Source organism: Aulonocara sp. 'chitande type north' Nkhata Bay, linkage group LG17, assembly GCF_057382095.1.
Source record: "Aulonocara sp. 'chitande type north' Nkhata Bay isolate Kocher_YH1m ecotype deep benthic linkage group LG17, A_spYH_male_GT1.1, whole genome shotgun sequence".
Classification (NCBI taxonomy): domain Eukaryota; kingdom Metazoa; phylum Chordata; class Actinopteri; order Cichliformes; family Cichlidae; genus Aulonocara; species Aulonocara sp. 'chitande type north' Nkhata Bay.
The window spans coordinates 28,000,192-28,016,907 of record NC_141360.1 but is presented as its reverse complement, the minus strand read 5'-3'; the positions used below and the strand labels follow the sequence as shown (position 1 = coordinate 28,016,907).

The following is a 16,716-nucleotide window of genomic DNA, read 5'->3' as shown; positions in this document are numbered from 1 at the left end:
AATGTAAGCACCTCTATAAAAGAGATTTTGGAAGTTTGCTGATCCAGCAGCCTGTAAAGCAATAAAGTACTTTCTTTTTATGCATCTAGTGAAACAAAATAACTACAAATGGAATTAAGGAATTACAAACAACATTTTTATCACAATGCAGGCAGTGTTTATCGTAAATATATGACATTGATTTTCAAAAGATATTCCAGCTTGCTGTAGCCATAAATAATACAGTGGTACTAACTTGTAATGATGCACGACTGATGCACAGGCATTTCTAGAGGATTATGTAAAAGGTTATGAGGCGCTCTGTCAGCCATTTTTGGCTAAATGTGTGCAGTTTTAGAAAAAAAGTTAACAAGTGTGGAAAGATAGCACACGCATGTAACCTGTTTTTATATGTTTATTTAAATGTATGTACAAGATTTACAAAAAATGTGCTTTGAGTGGAGGTAACATGTCAGGTAACAATTCAGGACCAAAAAACGAAAAAAAAAAGAAAAGAAAAGAAAAGTGACACTTCAGACATGAACTCACACTTTCAGAATTTAACCTCAAACAGCATCCAGGGGTAAGAGGACACCCTTAAGCTCCATCAGCTTCAAGGTGAAGACCCTCTCAGTATTGTGCATTTTGTATCACACTAAGAGAAATTAATATTTAGAAGTCTCTGCGTAAAAATAACTGAAAACTTTAAAAACCACAACATGACCTGACCTCTGTGGTCAGTTCAGTCAGTGGCTTGCAACACTAGGGTGCAAAGGTTTGACTCGAACGAGGCGGGAGAGCCCGAGCCGCAGACCCTGACCGGGAGACTTCACTGCTGGACTCTGGGACGTGGAGGGACTTTTTCCAATTTGAGCTGGGAGGAAAAAACAGAAATAAATTGATAAATATGTTCAATTGAGTTAATTTTACAGGAACATGTTCCAGCTGTGCTGCTGTTTAGTCATTCAGCACCTGGTGGGTTCCACTTGGGCATTCTTCCCGCTGCTGGGCTCAGGGAGGCTGCTGGGCTCAGAGAGGCTGCATGCTTCGATGTGCAGCCTGTGGAGGATGACGCAGGTCTTTTAGAGGCAGGTTTGGCCGTTGGAGGTGTTGTCACTGGGGTAGAAGCTGCTGTGAGAAGGAACAGCACTCATTCAAATGTGGAATTATGATTCGCAGACAAAAGCTGATGATCCTCATGGGCTTACCTGCTGCTTGCGATTTAGGCTTTGATGGTTTTGATGGTTGCTTTTCTTTTTTAGAAGCAAGAATCTGTTTGTTTTTTTCACTCTTTGTTGCTTTTTCTTTCTTTTTAGTCTTGCTTGCTTTCTTTACTTTGAACTCGTCATCTTCGCTCTCAGATGGTTCACTGAAATCTTCATCGCTTTCTGAATCTGCAAAAGCATTATTGTTACTTTAAAGACACAAAAAGAAAGACGAAAAATGGATACAACTACTTAAAAAGTTATGGCAAAGTAACCTGGTGTCAGTTTGGGTTGATAGTCATCATCATCATCACCATCCTTGTTTTTCAGCTCCTCAGTAGCTTTGTAGGCAGCCTTTCTCTGCCTGGCAGGGGCAGGCGACCCTTTCTCTGATGTGATTTTGTCCAAACCTGAAGAAAACCCATAATGATATTAAACAGAGGGAAGGAAATCAAATCTTCAACTACATAAATAAATAAAGCTGCTAGACTTTACCCATAACTGCACCATCCACACTGCAGTTGGACAGGAGCAGAGAAGCTGGATCTGTGTTTTCATCTACTGGAAATTTGACATCTCCTGGATAAATTTATCAAGAAATTAAGCCAACATCCTTTTGATCACATGAAATGTATTGATCATTTTAAAGAACAAATCATACCTCTACTGACATGAGACTGGTCCTTCACTTCACCTGCATTATTGAGCATGGAGAGCGTGATGGCTGCTTCGAGATCCCTCTCATACAGCTTTTCGTCCAGTGGCTTTCTGCACAAATGAATCAAGATTCAAGCCATGTTAGAGATTTTCACCTCTGAGCATTTCTAATGAATACAACTGATAAAAATGTAAAAGAAAAGACTACTTTTTGGTGACATTTTTTTATTTAACTCAGCATAATCAACATTTTGTTTTAATTTAGCAATTATCCCCACTGATAAGCCAGTCATCATTTTATCAGTGACTTTGAATGGCTTTACTATTCAACCACCTTAATGAGTTAAAGCATCACAGCGAGGCTTCAACCCAAACATTTATACGCAGTCTGCAGTATATTCTTTAAAAGTGACTGCTTACTTTCAAGCTGACTGCACACCCAGTGCACCTCTCAATTAGGGCTGGGCGATATGGCCTAAAATCCATATCACGGTATAATTTGAAGCATGTGCGGTAACGATATATATCGCGATATATTCTTTTCTTCTGTGTAACGTATTTTACACACTATAAGGCACACTTAAAATCCTTTAATTTTCTCAAAGATCGACAGTGTGCCTTATGTATGAATTCTGACCTCGAACCGATTTTATGTAGTACACGGCACATAGAAATCTGTCAAAAAATGTTTTAGTACGACTTTGGTAAGGTATGAAGGCACATGGCTTGATGGATTGCTGGAGCATTACGGCTGCCGTAGTCAGGAGCCTCACGCAGTTTTGCCAACTCCTCAGTAAGGAAAATCACTATTGGCTGACCGAAAAGTCGCTAGAAGTCGCTAAATGACGTCATCGCCTAATTTGCATAATAGGTCATGCTAATGTAATTGCAACCTACGCTGTTGGAGAGAGAAATAACATTGTGGAAGAGAAAGTGAGTAAAAAATGTCCTAAATGCATTTAGAATTTATTAACTACAAATTAAATTTCTTTTAGGAATTATTGTTTTTTAATGTCACAATTCCAACCCTGCTCCTTTATCCGGGCTTGGACCAGCAAAAGTGACCCGAAATTGGCGCTCTGGTGGAGTTACTTTGTGTGTGTGGGTGTGTGTTTATTAGTAGTTTTAAACCTTGTGATCCACAAAACTGCATAACAGTAAAAGAAGAACTGACTGCGTTACAGTCAGTGCGGGAGCAGCGGCTTCGCTCATGCGCGATTCATTTGCAGTTTGGACGCATAGGTGTGAACATCTCCTGCCCTGATAGCAGCGGGGGGAGGACTATCCTCCGCCTGTGAGCGCTTTGGCACGGGTGAGGTGCCCACGGCAATCTTCAGTCAGGAGAACAACTGAGATAATCGATCCACAATACGAAGTTAGTCATTCATATACTGCAACAACATGGGAACAGAGCAGCTGCGAGAGAATTCAGCATTAATGAATCAATGGTACGGAAGTGGAGGAAGCGCAGTTTTTGGCTTTCCCCATATTCCAAAAGTGCTTCGTCTCTTTGCTATTACTGTCGCTCGGCATAATTTGCAGATGATATTGTTTGCAGCCGCTGCAATGCTTTCGACCAAAAAAGGCGCAGCTTGATGACACCATCAACATGCGCTATCGCGGTATAGCGGTATAGTCAAAATCTCTACTGTTGGCCAAATTTATATCGTTTCTACCGTATACCATTTATACCGCCCACCCCTACTCAATCTAAACTAACAGTGATGAACTCAACATGAACACATAATTTTGAACAAAGTTATAATTTCCACTGCTTATCTCCAGCGCTTAGCTACTCATCTCAACAAAATATGAACCCATTTTGAAAATCTATTAATGCATTGGCGCTAGACCCGAGTAGCTTTACTTTTGGACTGGTATTTCTTTACATATCATATCTACACCTACAACAAAAGACCAAAAATCTGTGAGTTTAATCCTTTTAATCATCATGTGGTGCAATATTGTCATTGCTAGGGCCACAATGACTGAGATTAAAATAAGCAAATGTGGACATTAGCTTGTTAGTATTTTACCTTACAATATAAATCGCCTTGAGGTGACTGTTGTTGTGATTTGGCGCTATATAAATAAAACTGAATTGAATTGAATTTCAAACCATAAGACCAGTGTTTCTCAAAGTGTGTCCTGCAGCCCCCTGGTGGGCCTTGAAGGTAGTGCAGGTAAGCCAAGAATCTGACCTAAATACTACGTTATTCTTAAATGTTGGGCCCATTTTGGATCTTGAATGCATCTTATAGTTCATTGTTAGTGAACAAAAACTATACTAGTGTTACCAGCTGTAATTTCAGAGGATCAGCTAAAAGGAAACACTGCACAGGGCCATGTGATGACCATAGGCTTGGGTGGGCCGCTTAACATTTTTGGGCTTCAAAATGGACCGCGGCCATTGTAAGCTTGGGAATGGCTGCATTAGACAATGACGCACAAAATGAATTATGTTAAACTATGAATTTGGTCGGTGTGCAGGTTAGTTTGAAACAGGCTGTTTGCAGCACAGAAGCACTCTCAGATTACGATGAAAACGTTACATAAACCTATCCTCTTTAAATGCTGTTCTCAACATTGCTGCCTGTAACTCTATCTTTAAACTCTCTCCGGTATGAAAAAAAAAAGTTCTTATACGCGAATACATTAATACAGACTCTCCCTGTGCAGCCATTATCATACATTTACGGTACTGTGCTTGTGTCTGTTTGTAAAGATATTTGCCTACTGACAGTAACCAATGCAAACGCACTCCTATACATGCCCACTTCATGCTTCTCAAGGTGTGTATCAACCAAATGCTGACGAGCTGAGAAGTGGGCCAAAACAGGGAAAGGAGCGACAAAGGAACGCAAAAAAAGAAAAGCAAAGGTACAAGATGAAAAGCAAAGACAGTGGCTGCAGTGGACACTTGATTATTTTTAATGCTCAGCTTCACTTCAGCTCTTTTGTGCTTTAGAACTTCATTCTTAGCAGATAGCGGATTAACCAAGGGCAGCACAAGCAAGAGTAACCCACAGAGTGGTGGCACCACCGCCCCCTGCAGGTAGATAGGTAACCTGTAGCTGCCTAACGGACTGAAGCAAAACTTCCCAATATTGCAGGATATACACAAGTGGCGCGCCCTCTGCTGGAAACAAACTAAACAGCAGTAAAACTGGTAACATTTATTCACAGCAGGTTTCATGAGCCCTCTTACCTGATTGTCACAGCCAGTGTCAGATTAACTCGCCACCTACCTGTTCTTCTGGCTTAATTGTGAGGTGGCCTCTTGACTGGAGGACTTGCTTAATGATTTCTTCTGTTCTTGTTTCACATCCTCCCTGACCTTTTTGCTGGGTGGGGCCTTCACACAGGCAAAATCCTCATCTATCACAAAATGAGGACAAAGATACCATTTTTAAGACTGGAAAGGGAGTCCTTTGGATTACACATGTGCACCCTACTGTACTACAGGTTTCCTGGAATTTAAGAGTCTTCTGCAAAGCAACAGTATCTAATAACACGTTTTTTGTTGCAATGTCTTTTTCCTGATCACACCACTGCAGTGACTGCGATTTATCAAGTTAACACGAGACATCTAGGCAAGGCAAGGCAAGTTTATTTATATAGCACAATTCAACAGCAAGGTGATTCAAAGTGCTTTACAGAGACATTAAAAAAACAAATAAAAAGGATGATTTAAAATGGAAAAGAAGAAGAAGAAGGGAACAGTAGATAAAATCAGTAGTTAAAATGTAAGTTTTGAAATTTAAGCTTAAAAGTAAAATAGTGCGGATTTGGTGCTTTATTCAAATGCAGCTGAGAACAGGTGAGTCTTCAACCTGGATTTAGGTTCATACTGGGTCAGGAGGTCACTGATGTATTTTGGTGATAAACCATTCAGAGCTTTATAGACCAGCATCAGAACTTTAAAGTCTATCCTCTGACGGACAGGCAGCCAGTGTAAAGACCTCAGAGCTGGACTGATGTGGTCCACTTTTTTGGTCAGAGTTCTGAATGAGCTGTAGTTGTCTGACTGATTTTTTAGGTAGACCTGTAAAGATGCTGTTACAGTAATCAAGCCTACTAAAGATGAATGCATGGACTAGTTTTTCCAGGTCCTGTTGAGACATCAGATCTTTTATCCTTGATATATTCTTGAGGTGATAGTAAGCTGACTTTGTTATGTCTTAATGTGTTTTTTTAAGATTAGGTCTGCATCCATCACTACACCCAAATTTCTCTCTGGTTGGTGGTTTTTAGGTGTATAGATTGAAGTTCTCTGGTGACCTGTAATCGTTTTTCTTTGGCGCCAAAGACTATTACTTCAGTTTTGTTTTTGTTTAGCTGGAGAAAATTGTGGCACAACCAGTCATTAATTTCCTCAATGCATTTCCAAGAGCCTGTACAGGGCCTCGGTCTCCTGGTGACATTGTGATATATATTTGTGTGTCATCTGCATAGCTGTTATAGTTTATACAATGTATAGTAAACAAAATGTAAAGATCACAGTAAAACGTCCAACAGATCCGTCATAAAGATGTTAATATTTCTGTGCTTATCAATAATATATATCATAAAGCAAGTCATTAAAACTTGCATAAAGTTTTAATTTATTTATCTAAATTTGTATGCAGTTCTACTTTCAGTCGCTCCCTTTAAGGGTCTCCACAGCAGATCCGACCCATCTCACACTATTCCCAGCATCCTCCTCTGTCACACCAACCCTCTTGCATGTCTGCCTTCACTACATCCACGAATCGTCTCTGTGGCCCCCACCCCCTCCCCCTCCCTTCACATTTCTAAACCATCTCAATCTTGTCTCCATACCCTCAACCTGAGCTGTCCCTCCAATGTACTCATTTCTAATTGTATCCATCCTTGTAACTCCAACAAAAATCTGAGCATCATCAACTCCAACTCCTGTCAAAACCATACTTGCATCTCGCAAACCTTCCCTTTCACTCTTGCTGCTACCCTTCAGCCACTCGTCTCCACCCACTCCACCCTACCTGCACTCTCTTCTTCACCTCTCTTTGCTTTAGAAAACTGACCCCAGGTATTTAAACTAGTCTACCCTCACATTCAGTTTCTCTGTTTCTATCCTCTGTAAAGCACTTTAAATTGTCTTGTGTAAATTTGCCTCGATTTTTCTGTTGATATAGAATAGCAGTCATATCTTTAGTATATTACACACATTTTGATACTAAAGACTAATTTCAAAGCGGTGTAATTTCGTTTTTGAACGAACCTACACGTCCTTGTGTAAATGCTTTATGTAAGATTATAAAATGATGACATGATATGCTATGCTTTGCTATTTCTTTATCACACTGTGGATCAAATGGGCCAGGATAACAGATTTTCAATTTTACTCACCATCATCGAAGTCCTTGGTCTCACAGTAATTCACAGTCTTTGTCTTCCTGTGTGTCAACAATTAAAAAACAACAACAAACAAACAGTTTTTAGCATCACCAGATCTAGGTTACCCAGGCATCGACAAAAGCAGTAGCTTACCTAGATGGTCGGTCCATAGCTCGCTTTTTAGTCAGCTAACAATAACCGCATTGATACGGCTAATCAACACTACTACTCCCTCCAGCTGCGTGAAGGCTTTCGATCTCCACACAATAACAAAGTTAAAGTGTCACGTTTCGTGAACTATCTGTAAACTGGACTATCCGTAAACTATAAAACTTTAGTTACACAAGCTTAACGTGAGGTACGTCGGTCCCCCGAGCTCTCAAACAGCCCGCCTGAACGGACCAGAAGTGACGTCAATTGTTTACCAATCTACCGGAAACCGGAAGCAGATTCGTTTATTTCTAAACAAAACAAAAGAATACAGAAGAAGAGTCAGTTTGCGGCAACCTGTTTTAATCTTTAAAATCAGAAATAATCAGAAAGCAATAGACAATTTTCTGTTTTTCTTTTTAACTCGTTTTTTTTAAGGTGTCGAATCTGCTTCACTCAAATAGCTTGGCGCAGCTTTGCTAAGTTCGCCCGTCTAACGCTTATAAATGGCTTGGTACTGTGCAAAAATCTTGTGCCACCTCATTTTTCCCTATAGTTTGATGTGAAATGTGAATAGATACATCAGTTTATTAAAACATGTGCAAACACACGTGCAAATGCCGTATATAAGGCAAAACAGAGTTTGAAGGCCATTCAAACCTCTTCTTTGGATGTTGGCTATCTTTCGTTGGTCCCACTCTGTTTCAGTAATGTTTTAGCCCGGGCTCTGGGAATCCATGACCTTTCTATCTAGGTAAGATTGGGATTATTGCCATACTGAAACATTAAGCTGTTGCCAATCAGATGCTTTCCAGATGATATTGCAAAATCTGACAGTATTTTTCTGCAATTATAAGTCCATCAATTTTGACAAGATCCCCAACAGGTTGAAATGCAGCCCTAAACCATTACAGCCTCCACTGTTTTACAGATGGCTGTAGACTCACTGTTGAACCTCAGTCTTAACCTCCTGACAACAGTTCCAAAAATTTGAGACAAAAATTTCACATTTGCATTCATCACTCAATCAGGCCTGTTGTCACTGATTTTTAGTGCAGTTTATTTGTAATTTGGCATACCTCAGCCTTTTCTCCATCTTTCCTTAAAATAGCCTTATACAGCTGCCCTTTCACTGAGACCATTTCTGATGAGGCTTCGGTGAACAGTAGGTGGATCAAATGAGGGGCCAGATGCGTATCTCATCTTTGCTGGATTTTTTTCTTGTTTTGTAAGTACGAGACTTTCAGATACAGGTTGAAATGCAACCAGTTTGTCTCCAGTTAAATGAATCGGAAGAATCATGTCAAATTCAAATTCAAATTTTATTTGTCACGTACACAGTCATACACAGTACGATATGCAGTGAAATGCTTAGACAACTGCTCGTGATCTAAAGAAAAAAAAGGAAAAGGCTATGAATAAGATAGGAAATAAATATGAAAAATTAAAAAGGGTATATTTAACTAGGAAGGAATAAAATATAAAAATTAAAGTTAAAAATGAAATAACTGTGCAACACAAATTAGAATGAAGGGTAAATTTAACTGGGAAAGAATAAGATAAAATATATAAATTAAAGTTGAGAATAAAATAACTGTACAACAAAATACACAATACACAGTATAGAACTATATAAGAATGTATGAAAGAAATATAAATGATAAAAGAAGGATTTTTTGTATTTCCTTCTTTTTACAAGGTGGATCTTTGCTCTTGCATGTACATGACAGCTGATACTGGGGTGTAACTCAAACTACAGCAAGTAAGTAATATAACAAATTCTACACAGAGTAAATAAGGAATCTAGTTATGTCTTTAGGAATGATTAATAGAAAGGAACTCAGAGACTGCAGTTGTGGTTCTATTGTGTAGTTAAGCCAAAATTCGATATGCGAGAACTAATCAAAGATTGCAGTTAATAATGGATTGCATTTATATAGCGCTTTTTGGGACCCCTCAAAGCGCTTTACAATACCACTATTCATTCACTGGTGAAGGCAAGCTACAGTTGTAGCCACAGCTGCCCTGGGGCAGACTGACAGAGGCGAGGCTGCCATATCGTGCCATCGGCCCCTCTGGCCATCACCAGTAGGCGAAGTGTCTTGCCCAAGGACACAATGACCGAGACTGTCTGAGCCGGGGCTCGAACCGGCAACCTTCCAATTACAAGACAAACACCCAACTCTTGAGCCACGATCGCCCCTCTAAGCCCAAGACTAAATGACCCAGGTTTACAGTAAATATAGTGACCTGGACTTTTCCATCAGTTTGTGTGAATTTTATAATCCAGTAGACAGACAGGCAAACAAAAGCCATATTTTTACCCTGAAAAGGAAGTCTTAGGTTAACGTTTTTCTTTTTCAGTGCACTTGCAACAATTTGAAGAATTCTGCTACAGAGAGCTGACAAACGTCTTTTTTTTAAATAAATCATTTAGACAAGAAACTGGTTCAGTCTAGTCCGGGATTAATGCAGAAGATCAGCGCTTAATTAAGCAAAAACTTTAGGATCTGAAACTTTAGCTTTTGAGACTTTGGTGTAACATATGCTACCTGCCACCTTGTGTCTTGCTTCCCTTAATATGCCAAATTAGTCTAAAGTAGTTATTCATTCCACACCTACAGTACCAGGCTGCCAAGCCTAAGTTTGCACAAGTGCAGATGTAGGTGTGTGTGGGGGACTAGAATGAAGAAATAAACATCACTTACTTAAAAATATATGTGACTAATATCTTTTAAATGGTCTAAAAAAGTGTTTTTAAACTGTCATCTGTGCTAAATATATTTCAGATCAAATACACCTCTCTGGAAACTTGTGGTTTCTGGATTGCATCTTAGCCATCATCTTGTATGAAAGTTAACTTTGAGGAGTCATTTCTGCTTCTTCATTTGCAAGCAGTGACAGTATCAGTCGTGTCAGACAAGTTACCAGCAGATGGCAGCATAATGCCTTCTGGTCTTGGTTCACAGAGGTACAGACTCTGACTGGCTGATTGACATGAACCTGACATGTCCTCTGCTACTCAGTCGCCCACACTTAGGGCGGAAGCAATCACGGCTCCCTCTAAAGTGCAATGAAAGTAAAATCCCTCCATTTTTACTGCACATTCAAGAGAAGGGCAGCTGTCCCGAGGGTTGTCATTTTCTAGTTTGTGAGTGGGTGGCTGTCGGCTGCGGTTTGTCACACAGTGGACCTTGAGGAACAACCAGGGATGTGATGGTCCACTCCTTTGGACCCAGACAAGGGAGGAGAACATGCATCCACGGGGCCAAAAGGCCCTGTGGTCACGCATTCCTAAACTCCTCCAGCACTGCCTACAGCCACGACTAAAATATCAGATCCAGTCATGCAAACACTGCGGTCACAACATAACGCTTCCATTCACACATATATACATGCTTATATTATATTTATTCCGGTGCTACTAATGACAGGTTGAGCACACCCCTGCATTCTCTTAAAATGCCGAAGTTAATCCTGAAACGACAGTCACGTTTCTCTGGCACATCTACACGTATACATCCGTTTATAACTGTAGGAAATGTTTAGAATATATGCTGCTACAGTTAAAATTACCACGTCTAAATCCTATATGTTCCCAAACAAAGTCACATGACCGCTAAAGAGGGAAAGACTGTTACATAAACTAAAGTAAAAGTAGAAATATCCTGTTAGTGAGTTTAGTGGCAGTTATATGGGTTTATATTGTTAAGCTATGTGATGATAATTTGTCTTTAAAAAAGGTAATACTGCACATTTGTGCATGTTTTAGTGGTGTACAGTCTGTGAATTAATCTCAAGGTTAAAATGTCAAAAATGTAAAACATAAAGATAATTATTTTGCATTTTAGACTGCAGTTATAGTCGCTCTAATTCATAACAAACCCTGTAACAAAGCCCAAACTGAGTAACTATTTTACAGCAGTTGGCTCTATGCATGAAAGACATGAGTAACGAGGTCCAGAGGGACAAGGGAAATTTGGGGTAACTGTTTCTCTAATTTACTTACGCAAATTAATCCTTGTTAGATTTAATTTGTGGATTATGTAACATATTTAAAAATTCATAAAGATTGTTTTTTTTCTTTCTCTGGCAACACTAGGCAGCATTACTAGGCTATTTTGGACCAAGGCATCCAGTTGGGTTTACTAGCCTAGTTGGCATCCGTGAGGTCATCAGTGGTCTTAATTTCAGCTTGTTTGTTGGAAGTGGTCAGGAGGCAGTTTCCCCCCCCCCCCTCAACCACTGATGTGAATGCCATCATTATGCGCTCTATAGCATCTCAGAGTGGTAGTTTGTGTGGGGCTCTCTGAGCCCTGCACCCATGCCCCTGTATGGTTGTTCCGCAGGTGGAGACTGCAGTGTTGTTATTTACATTCCTCACAGGGCAACGAGAAACTAGACTGCTTCTGCACTATTAAGATATTTTAGGAACGTTGAAAAAATATAGTGTTGCGCATGAATATGATTGAGTACTGCTGTTAATGTAACAGAAGTACTCCATAGGAGGTTATTTGTCCTTCCAAGCTGTGTTATTATGCTGCAAACCAGGCATATTTTTAGCTGCTCGTGGGGACAAAATGCTCTGTCTGAGAGAACATTCATAGGTCGGGGGCACCAATTAGTTACAAGCCTCAAACTAAATTTGTCTTGATGGGCTCTTAGTGTTTCGGATATCCGGCGTTGCAGTTGTGTCAGAGTGCTGTTTGTTATTGTAACCTAGAAATGGCCTTGCATCTTCAGACGTGGAGCGGCGGCGACCACAGCACTGCCACAGCAGCCACAGCTTTAGCCAGGGAATCAGAGTGGGCAGACAGATCTGTCAATCAGTGGCTTCCGGAGTTTGTTGTCTTAGACCTCGTCTTCTGAACTGCATGCTTTCACGGGAATTTTCACTTTTTTTGGTGTACACATGCGGCGGCCACAAAGCTAATTGCAAGGGAGATGAGAGGCCGCCGAGGTACAATCGTGAAGAGATTTTAGGACATGTAGGCTGCGCACACTGACACGGCAAACTGACATGTCAGTGTGTCCAGTTAAAAGTTATGATTGTTTAAAGCATTGCAGGATTAAAGGATCAGGCAGTGTTAGTTAGAGGATGTTAAAGGCTTGCAAACCTTTAAAGAAATAAAGCCAACATAAATCCTTTGTAATCTACACAAAGGTTATGGCTTTTATGAAGCTTTATTTTCATACTATCCGGTCACAAATTGACACCATATCTTTTATATTTCAGTGCATCTATGCTTGTGAGACTATTTCTCATTACTCTGGAATGGTCACTAGTCCAGCACAGGCCAAGAAAGAAACTGGTCACACTCACATCCACACCTATATGTCCAGTTTGGAATCACCAATTAACCTAACATGCATGTGAGTCTGTTCTTTGGGCTCTTCTTGGAAAACTACTTATAGTGGTAATTATGACTTGGATATTGACGGGAACACTTATTATAAGTTGGACAGTTTAGAAACTGGTAATTACGCTGAGATGACATAATCGCAGACAGTGTGGCTTTTGTTTTTTTAGATTTGTCTACTTGAGGGTTAGAAAATGGTGAAATATTTTTGAAAGATCGGTGACTTGACGGATGTAGCTGACTGTAGCAGAAAGAAATGAGCTTAGAGAAAGAAAAGCAAACCGGGCTTTTTCTTATTTCTGCTCATTAGCCATTACTACTACTGCTCAAATCTCCAACCCATGGGTAGTCATGGTTTATTCAGATTCCAGGTTATTGCAAGGAAGTTGAACTTATGAAATGCGTAAGATAAATTGACTTCCACGGGCGTTTTCCTTAGGGTGGTACCGGGTCAGTGTATAATGCTGTCATGTCAATATGGAACAAAATCTCTGAGGAATGGTTCCAGCTTCTTCCCGTTCCAGCTACCACCAATGTGTACCTAATAAAGTGTCCAGTGAGTAATATAATGTTAAATAATCTCATAACATGAACTGAAAATTCTTGTAATCATTGCAGATGTAAAGCAATTTTTAAGTTTTGAAAAACAAACTCCTTTTCACATGCCTCCAACTAATTTACTTTGGAAAGGTTAACTTAAAAGATGTGTGAGACATTGTTCTTTACTTCCACCACTTAAGACAATAAATCATTTTAATGACTATAAATCGACTACATTTTCTTAGCTACATTATCTCGCTTTAACCTATTTACAAGTGTTTTGGTATTTATTTGTGCCCCCCTCCCCCTTTCTCCTGGTCCCACCCCATTTAAAAACTCCTAGAAACATCCCTGTCCAGCCCGCTTTATTTTTCACCTTTTAAAAAGCTCATGTCATGAGTCCAGCTCTGTTAATACTGAGTATCGAATCACTGGGTGCTTGCATGAGAGAAGAGCAAAAGCGGATTTCTTTTTCTTTTTTAAAAAAAAAAAGTTTTTTACAAGTTCTTATATGCTGAATCATTGTGACAAGACGTTTTCACTTGTGTTTTTGGGGCAGTGTTACTGACGATATCAGGCCCCAGAGGAGGAATCTGCAGTATGATTACATGTGCTGACAAGATGGTGGGGATAAAAACAGCATCAAAGGGCCGGCAATAATTCAACGCTGCCAGTTTTACACCGTGACAGCATTCAAAATAGCATCTGTAACACAGCATTGTTTCCTGCACTTGAAGGGCGCCCGGGGAGCAGTCTCATTAGGGCGACCTTTCAGCAGGTGGGTCACAGGCAAAAGGAGACAAGCACACGAGATCTCAGTGACTTATGTGTCGTCGTGCCTGGGATGCAGCGCTCTCACTCCCGTCTCATTGTTGAAAGACTGATAGATCGACTATCTCAGATTCGCTGTTATGCATTTCCTACAAAGTGCACTGCTCCTTGTGTGCCAACCAAAACACACGGCTATCTTTAAGAGCCAGCAAGTGTCCACAAACTTCTGGAAGCAGCCGGCTGCCTCTGGAAAGGAACACTGGCTTGCTCACAAGGAATTTTTTAAAACTTTTTAGTGATCAATTATGACCTGAAACACAGTGGAAAAAACTTCACTGGACTCTGTAGTTTATAGCCTGACTCTATTTTGATTATCCCACTGAGGTACACAACCTGCAATGCAGGGGATGGCACAGTTTCCTTTTTACTATGTTTAGCTGAGCACCTGAAGTGCACATTATGCATTTTGAGATACTCATTTTCTTTTTGTGAACACCCACTCTGTCGATCTGTGCTTACATGAAATGCAGAGAATTAATATTGCAAACGGTTAAGCTCACAGAAGTTTATTCAAGTGTCAGTGATCCCAGTCAGACCTCTTGCCAGCGACCCAATGCTGCAATGCAGAGAGTTATCATGCCTGACAGGGGGAGGAGGTTCTTCCACCCCCCACCCCCGTGCATTCAGAGATCTGTCGGACACCAGAGGGCGATGTCCACATGTGCACACGTGGAGGGTGCAGCCGGAGCATTTTTTCCACACAGAAAGGAAATTGTTAAGAGGTTGTACCTCTATTCATTAGCACACAATGTTTTATTAACTATATATCATTCTTTAATGTGTCTTTGTTGGGCTTTACTCTGAGGCGGTGTCATCTATGGAGGACCAAAAAAGCCAAAATAAAAAAATAAAAATTAATGACTCTGATTAATAGGGTATTAAATAGCCATAATATAATAAAATGAAATATGATTGTTGGCATTGATAAATGCCACATAAAGTAATAGTTTTATATTTATTGGCTTCTGTGTTAATTATTCTCAGGTTTTATTTATTTATTTATTTTGCTTTTCCATTTATTTCCATATTTAAATTTGTCCCTGTTGTTTATTTCTGCATCTTTGCATCTGCATATTTTTATGCCTTACTAAGCAAATGAAGAAGCTGTTATTATAAATGTGTCACGGGATAAATCTTTTTTTTTCTCATTACAAATTTTACATTTATTATTTTTATTAGAAATAGTATTGTATTTGTATGTGTTTTAAAATGTATGTATTTATTTGTCTTTGGGCAGTTTTGGTTCCCCATAATTCAGGTTTTATTGTATACTTTTTTTTTTTTTTTAACTTATGCTGGGGATTCAAATCCAGGTTTGGACCTTTCTGTGTGGAGGGTGCATGTTCTCTCTGGTACTCCTGCTTCCTTCCACAGTCCAAAGACTTGCATGAGGTTGGGTTAATTGGTCATCCTAAACACATAAGTGATTCATAAGTGGAATTTGTGGTAGACACACATTCCTTGGGTTTTGCATCAGGAAGGGTATCTGGTGTAAGATTGAATATGCAGCACTACCTGCTGTGGCAGCTCTGTCAGAAATGTCTTTATTTACATTAATCTACAGTTAAAATAGTTAAAGTATTTACTTAATAAACATTTACAGGAGAGAAATAAATCATTCTAAAGATACGCTATGAAATTTTACACCCATTTTTTCCTCTCAGGACTTCCTTGTTGTGCTTATTATTCCACACCTGCCCACCAGACATCACCATTACCACCTGACCTCCTCACCTGCTTATACAGTTGCTCCTTTTCCCTCTGCGTGAGGTCATCTGTGGTGTTTTACCTCCTCATTCTTTTCTGATCGCTGCTTTTAATTGCCAGCAACTTATCTTTGGAACTAGAAAAGACTAGTAATCAGTGGTCTGCTACTTTGCTTCCAAGTTTTACTCAATGACTTAAATTTGTTTGTGATTTGGTTTTGTTTTAAAAAGAAATAAAAACTGGTTGGCTACTTATTTTTCTGGATCTTTCTCAAGTGCCATTTGTTATTAGTTGCTCTCCAGGACTGGCAGCATGCCAGAAGCTTTGATCCATTCCTTATGGGTTTAGATTTCATCCAGCGGGGGCCGTGACAAAAATAAATGATCTGATCTTTGTTGTGCTGGCAGGATGACAGCAGCTCCATCCAGGATGACTCACTCTCTCAGCAGTGTGCCATTCCTGACGCTCTCCTCTACCCATCAGCAAAATTGCCTTGATCCTCCGCTCGTTGCCGCCCTGTTGCCCACCCTCGAGTTCGCTCACAAAGGGGCAAGGCGGTCGCATCCACGGGGCTGGCGGCATGGTTTTCATCCCGCAAGGGTGAGAACGTGCAAAGCAGTGAGCAAATGTGCTGAGAGAATTCCTCGCATTCTCCTGCTCGGTCCCGGTGGCCTGGTTTGGTGTTGGGTTCCTGGGAGAGAGGGAAGAGGAGCCAGGGGAATCGGCAGCCGACTCAGCAGCTGACACCTCCTCTGATCTCTATCTCTTCCTACAGCCATAAACCAAACTGTCTGACTTTTCAGCATGGTAGCCACGTAAACATAGCCTTCCTCGTGGTCTTCTTTAAGACTGCCAGCTTTTGCATCGAAGGATCAGTTGATTACGCCGAAGATTTGGCAGTGACCAAATTTCAACCTCAGGTATTTTGT

The 16,716-nt window shown here is 40.2% G+C and overlaps 1 protein-coding gene across 2 annotated transcripts; it reads right to left on the bottom strand.

The window, feature by feature from the left end:
* Nucleotides 1-268: 268 nt before the first annotated feature.
* Nucleotides 269-7,613, bottom strand: rad51ap1 (RAD51 associated protein 1). Of its 2 annotated transcripts, none has more exons than XM_086269970.1 (9): nucleotides 7,353-7,613; nucleotides 7,212-7,258; nucleotides 5,090-5,219; nucleotides 1,846-1,952; nucleotides 1,680-1,763; nucleotides 1,460-1,594; nucleotides 1,188-1,373; nucleotides 952-1,107; nucleotides 269-853 (listed from the first exon to the last, which is right to left on the bottom strand). In XM_086269970.1, the coding sequence occupies exons 1-9, from the start codon at nucleotides 7,367-7,369 to the stop codon at nucleotides 726-728; spliced, it is 990 nt and encodes a 329-aa protein (XP_086126096.1). In that variant the 5' UTR covers nucleotides 7,370-7,613; the 3' UTR covers nucleotides 269-725. The 2 variants fall into 2 exon arrangements, with proteins under 2 accessions (XP_086126096.1, XP_086126095.1); XM_086269969.1 differs by having other exon boundaries at nucleotides 302-853; nucleotides 952-1,110.
* Between the last annotated feature and the right edge of the window lie 9,103 nt (nucleotides 7,614-16,716).

Coding starts and splice junctions, on each gene's coding strand:
- rad51ap1 (XM_086269969.1), bottom strand. Junction 5,220..7,211: donor GACCAAGGACTTCGATGATG/GTGAGTAAAATT, acceptor ATTTTGTGATAG/ATGAGGATTTTGCCTGTGTG. Junction 1,764..1,845: donor CCAGTCTCATGTCAGTAGAG/GTATGATTTGTT, acceptor AAATTTATCCAG/GAGATGTCAAATTTCCAGTA.